This window comes from Arachis duranensis, chromosome 3, assembly GCF_000817695.3.
Source record: "Arachis duranensis cultivar V14167 chromosome 3, aradu.V14167.gnm2.J7QH, whole genome shotgun sequence".
NCBI lineage: Eukaryota > Viridiplantae > Streptophyta > Magnoliopsida > Fabales > Fabaceae > Arachis > Arachis duranensis.
The window spans coordinates 71,905,798-71,911,944 of NC_029774.3; the positions used below are offsets into that span (position 1 = coordinate 71,905,798).

Consider the following 6,147-nt stretch of genomic DNA (forward strand, 5'->3'; position numbering starts at 1 on the left):
TCAAAATTTAAAATTCAAATTTCAAAATTTAATTTTCAAATTCAAAATTTAAATAACCTTTTAATTTCAATTTGTTTTTATTTTTGTTTTTAATTTTTTTTTATTTGCTATCATGAACTCTCACCCCTTTGGCTATGAGTCTGGTTACAATAATGTTGCAGGAAGAAGAAATTACAATGAGAACAGGCATCAAGGTTGGAACAATCAAAGATGGGAGGAGCCACAAGGACTTGACCAAGAGTTGTATAAGATTTTGCCGGCAATTGAGAAAGGCAAGCAGTGGAGAGTTTCAGAAGATAAAGATGGGTTGTGAAGGTTCAAGGGTCGGATCATCGCCAAATGTCGGGGAATTGCGAAAAAGCATATTAGAGGAAGCTCATAAGAGCGGGTTCTCCATTCATCCTGGAAGCACCAAGATGTACCAAGACCTAAAGACAATATTCTGGTGGCCAGGAATAAAAAATGATGTGGCGATGCATGTTTCCAAATGCCGAACTTGTCAAAAAGTCAAAAGGGAAAGATTCCACAGTGGAAATGGAAGAGCATATCTATGGATTTTGTATTGGGTTTATCAAGGACTCGGACAGGTTGTGATGCTATCTGGGTGTTGTAGATCGACTGACCAAGTTAGCTCATTTTCTGCCTATTTGGATAAGTTGTACTGTAGAGGAATTTGGACGATTATACATAAAGGAGATTATGAGGTTACATGGTGTACCTTCCACCATTGTATCTAATAGAGATCCTCGCTTCACATCATGGTTCTGGGAAGCTTTTCAACAAGCTTTTGGTACTCGGTTAAGCCTAAGTAATGCATATCATCCTCAGACTGATGGCCAATCAGAAAGAACAATCCAAACCTTGGAAGATATACTAAGAGCCTGTGTTTTGGACCAACCGGCGAGCTAGGATCGATATACCTTTGGTAGAGTTTGCTTATAACAACAGCTATCATGCAAGCATTGGAATGGCTCCGTATGGAGCTTTATATGGAAAAAAATGTCAATCACCATTATGTAGGTATGAGGCAGGAGAAAAGAGCTTGAGAGGGCCTGAAATGATAAGTGAAACCACTGAGCAAATAAAGAAAATCCGTAGTCGAATGCTTGAGGCTCAAAGCCGTCAGAAAAGCTATGCTGACCAAAGGCAGAAGCCTTTAGAGTTTGAGGAAGGAGAACACATTTTTTTGAAGGTTACTCTGACTACTAGAATAGGAAGATCCATCAAAACTAAGAAGTTAAATCCCCGTTAGATTGGGCCGTTTGAAATCTTGAAGAGAACTGGACCGATGGCGTATAGGATCGCTTTACCACCACATCTTTCGAACCTGCATGATGTGTCTCACGTATCACAGCTTCGTAAATACACTTTTGATCCTAAACATGTCCTAGAGTCGGAATCAGTCCAAGTGAGAGAAGATCTGACGCTTCTAGTAACTACGATTAGAATTTATGATGTCAGCATCAAGCATTTATGCAAGAAAGAGGTTTCTTTGGTGAAAGTAGTTGGAGTCGGGCTGGAATTGAAGAACACACCTAGGAGCTTGAGTCAGAGATGCGGAAGGACTACCCAAACCTCTTTTCAGGTAAATCACTTTGAATTTTGAGGACAAAATTCCGAATTAGGTGGGTAGGATATAAACCCGCTAAAATCGGTAATAATTAGTTAATAAATTGAATTTTAATCAAGAAAATTGAAAATGCGAAACTAATATCAAAATAGGATAGAGCTCTTCAAAACGAGAATTGTGAAACAAATTTTGAAAAGTTTGGCCCAAAGTTGGACCGAATGGGCTGAACCAGTTGAACCGGGGCCCAAATCGGGCCCGTGGGTCCAATCGGACCCATAACTTAAAGGAGGCAGCAGCTCCTTCTTCCCCTATTTCATGCAATGATACCAAACAGATTGGGGGAGATAAGAAGAACTCTCAAACCCTCATCAACCTTTGATCCACCATAACTCTTCCGTCCGAGCTCTGATCGCCCACCCTTCGCAGACACACGCTCAGCGCGTCAAGCTCTATATTTCTATCGAATCAATTTCACCGGTAAGCTCTATTTTCATTCCAAAATCTCTATTCCCTTTCTATTCTTGAATTTGAAACCCTATGGTGAGATTTTGCCCAATTTGGTGTTTTAGGTTCAACTTAGCTATTGGAGCTTATTGGGCTTGAGTTACTACGCATATGGGTGTGGTAAGGATCACCTAAACCCTAGTCAATTTTTATTTCTTGATGAAAAATTTGAATTTGGATGTGTGTGTGTGTGTGTGTGTGTGTGTGTGTGTGCGTGTATTAGGGGTAAATTGAGCCATATATATGCAATGGAATTGAAAAGTGAGTATTTAGAACCTTATTGGTGATCAAGGCTCAGTTTATGGCTGGTTTATTTGAGCTTGGAGAGGCTGGGTTCTAGCTTGTGAGGCTGCCTTAGGTGGAATAAAGTGAACGGCCATGGTATGGTTTAGGTTTCGCGTGTTTAACATTTAAGGTGTTGTGAAAACTTAGGCTAGAAGAACCATAGGTTAAGTTGAATTGGTTGATAAACCACTATTTTATGGTTTATATTGTGTATAATTATGTGGTTTTATCATGATCCTTACCCACTTATTCATTAATTTAGCATGCATTTATATTTCCTTCCTGGATTTATTACATGGTTGAAAACAGCTTCCTAGAGGCTTTTTATTATGCATTTTAGTTCTCCTTTATCCCATTCGACGACGTGATCTGTATGTTAAGTGTTTCAGGCTTTATAGGGCATGGATGAGTTGGAGATTGGAAGGGAAGCTAGCAAAAATGGAAGGAACACAAGAAATTGAGGAAACAACCAGCGAGAAGTGACGCGACCGCTTCGCTCACGCGTTCGCGCGGAAAGGAAAAGCACAAGTGACGCGGAGGCATAGACGACGCGAACGCGTGGCACGGAAAAACGCAAATGACGTGTCTGCGTGGACGACGCGATCGCATGACATGTGCGATCTGCATAATCTGCAGATTTCTCTCGGAGCGGTTTTGGGCCCTGTTTTGACCCAGTTCTCGGCCCAGAACGGCAGACTAGAACCAAAGAACATGCAGAAACGAAAACCAACATTCATTCTACACAGTTTTAAGTTTTTAGATCTAGTTTTTACTCCTCCTCTAGGTTTTCTCTCTACACAATTGATGCTTTTAGGATATTATATTTCTACTACTTTTGCATTGGGATATTGAGAAGAGTTATTTCCTCATCAAGATTTTGTCATTCTAGTTCGTTCTCTTAACTTGGTTTATTTCTTCCATATTCTTTGCCTTGTTCAATTTTGTCATTGGAATACTTTTATGATTATTTAATTCAAGAATTATTTCTTTCATTTTAATCCATTTTACCTTCCAATAATCATGTCTTCTTTTGATTCCCTTTCATATGTTATGGATTTATTATTTACAATGAGTGAGTAGTTCCCTAACTTGATGGGGAGTTGATTGAAAGGAACCAATTGAGTTGGAAGGCTTGAAAGAAAGATTGTAATTGGGTTTACTATTGGATTTCCTTCTAGTCACTAACACCAATCCCTTTTAATTAAGCGGGTTGCAAATTGTTAACAGACGTAGCATTCCAACGTGTTTGACTTTCCTTTTCCTAGTAAGGGATAACCAAACAGAATAACTTTTAATTATCAATTAATCTTGAGAGTACTCCAACTATAATAGGAATTCCAACTAATCAACTCCCAGTCAAGGCTTTTATTTACATTGTTCAAATTCATCAATTTAATTTCCTGTCATTCAACTCAAACCTTTTTGAAAACAGCTGATTAATAAAATAGCACACTTTTCTGCAACTCGTTGGGAGACGACCTGGGATTCATACTCCCAGTATTTAAAATTAGAATTTCTGTGACATATTTTTAAATTGATAAGTGGATTTCCGGTGAGTTAAGAACTAGACTAGCAACATACACATTTTCATAATTTTTAATTCACCAATTTTCGCTGCATCAATTTTTGGCGCCATTGCCGGGGAGTTACAACAGTGCGTTAATTTATTGATTGGTATTTATTTTTATTGCAATTTTTTATTTTATTTTCTCTTTTCATTATATCAATATGAACCGCACGTTTCTTTCGTTAAATGATGCGTTTGCTTCCTAATCCAAGCTTGCCAGCATTTGACCCTGAAATTGAAAGAACTCTTTCGTATATAAGGCGAGCTAGGCGTAGGTGACTCCTCTTTGAGGACGAACCTGAACCATCATTTAAGGAATAAACAACCCCCTTTTCTACTGATCCAGTTCATTCACGTGCAGGTGACATGGCAGCACCCAGAAGAGTCACCATCCAGAAGGAAGGAGCCCCTGATTTTACGCTCCAACCATTCCAAGCGCACCACCCAGCAGTAGCTGTAGATTTTGAAATAAAATCTTCACTACTCAACTTGATGCCCAAATTTCATGGCTTACCTGCTCAAGAGCCTATCAAGCATCTCAGGGATTTCCAGACTGCTTGCTCCACTGTTAAGCATGATGGAGCTAATGAAATCTCCATTCTACTAAAAGCCTTCTCGTTTTCTCTAGAAGGAAAGGCAAGAGAGTGGTACTACACTCAGCCCAGAGAAACTATTTCCAACTGGGATACACTTAGGAGTGATTTTCTAGATAAATTCTTTCCAGCTGAAATTGCTGATAAGCTAAGGAAGGACATGTCTATGATCATCCAGGATGAATCTGAACCCTCTATAATACTTGGAATGCTTCAATACACTTCGAAATGCATGTCCCGATCATATGATTGACAAGATAGTCTTACTCGGTTACTTTACACAGGGTCTGAGACCTCAAGATAGGACCACACTGGAAGGTGCTTCCAGTGGTTCTATGAAAAAGCACAAGACTATGGACGAAGCATGGCAATTGATCAGAGATTTAGCTGACTCTACTAGGAATCATAGGCAGAGACAAAGTCGATCAAGAGCTGTTGCGAAGGTATCTACTAATACAGAGACTACCGCTATAGCCCAGAATCTATGTGAAATTACTAACTTGCTGAAGCAGATGCAACTGAATCAACAACAATATCAGCAAGTTCAGCCTTCTCCACCATAGCACAGCCAGCAGTTAGTCCCACAAAGAGTGTGTGTCATCTGTGCAGACTATAGTCACTATACCGATGAGTGTCCGCAGCTCCAACCAGAAGACAATACTGTAGCAGCCACTCACAACTTTTATGACCGCCCCAATCAAGGGTACAATCAAGGTGGCAATTATAACCAAGGATGGCAGGAAAATTCCAACCAAGGCTGGGGAGACAATTCTAACTTGGGTTGGAGGGACAATTCTAACAGAGGAGGCAGAGATAACAATGGAAATCAGAGGTGGAATAACAATAACAACAGGCAGCAGAATCAACCTTACAGAGCACCTCATTTAAGACAACCTCAAGCCCCTCAGCAAACCTCTCAGACCACTAGCATCTCTTCATCCCCTAATACTGACTTACTACAACCCATTGATCAGAGACATCAGGCTATGGAGGAAAATATTAAAACAACTCAGAATACTTTCGCTTCTACTTTACAAACTCTTGTCTCACAGATGGGATCAACGCAAAATTCCAGTAACCAGTCCTCAAGCTCTGGTGGACTCCCCTCTCAACCATTCCCCAACCCAAAGGGTGGTATTAATGCCATTACCCTAAGGTCTGGAACCACACTGTAGAAGAGAATTCAGGAGGAGCCAAGCGCACCAGAACACGCCTCAGCTGAAGAGGTTGTGGAATTAGAAGATGTTGAAGAAGAAGAGGACATACAGGATATACCAGAGAGAAAAGAAGCTCAATCACAGGAGAAAGCACCAAAAGGCGCAGACAATGCAGAAAACACCACTCCCATTCCATTTCCACAACTTGCAAGGAAGCCCAGGAAGCAGTTGGAACCTGACCCCAAGATGGTAGAAATCTTCAAAAAGGTTGAGGTAACTGTTCCTCTTTTTGATGTCATTCAATAGGTACCTAAATATGCAAAGTTTCTAAAAGATTTATGTATACATAAGGACAAAATTAATGAATTAGAAACTATTCCTTTAGGAAGTTCCATATCTGCTTTAATGGGAAGTTTACCTGAAAATGTAGTGACCCAGGTCCTTGTATAGTTAGTTGTACTATTGGTGGTG

General features: G+C 40.0%; 1 protein-coding gene across 1 annotated transcript; it reads left to right on the forward strand.

Annotated features, from left to right (window-relative positions):
* Nucleotides 1–302: 302 nt before the first annotated feature.
* On the forward strand, nucleotides 303–1,252 carry LOC107479249 (uncharacterized). Its single transcript, XM_016099398.1, has 2 exons — nucleotides 303–658; nucleotides 1,021–1,252. The coding sequence occupies exons 1-2, from the start codon at nucleotides 303–305 to the stop codon at nucleotides 1,250–1,252; spliced, it is 588 nt and encodes a 195-aa protein (XP_015954884.1).
* Nucleotides 1,253–6,147: the final 4,895 nt, after the last annotated feature.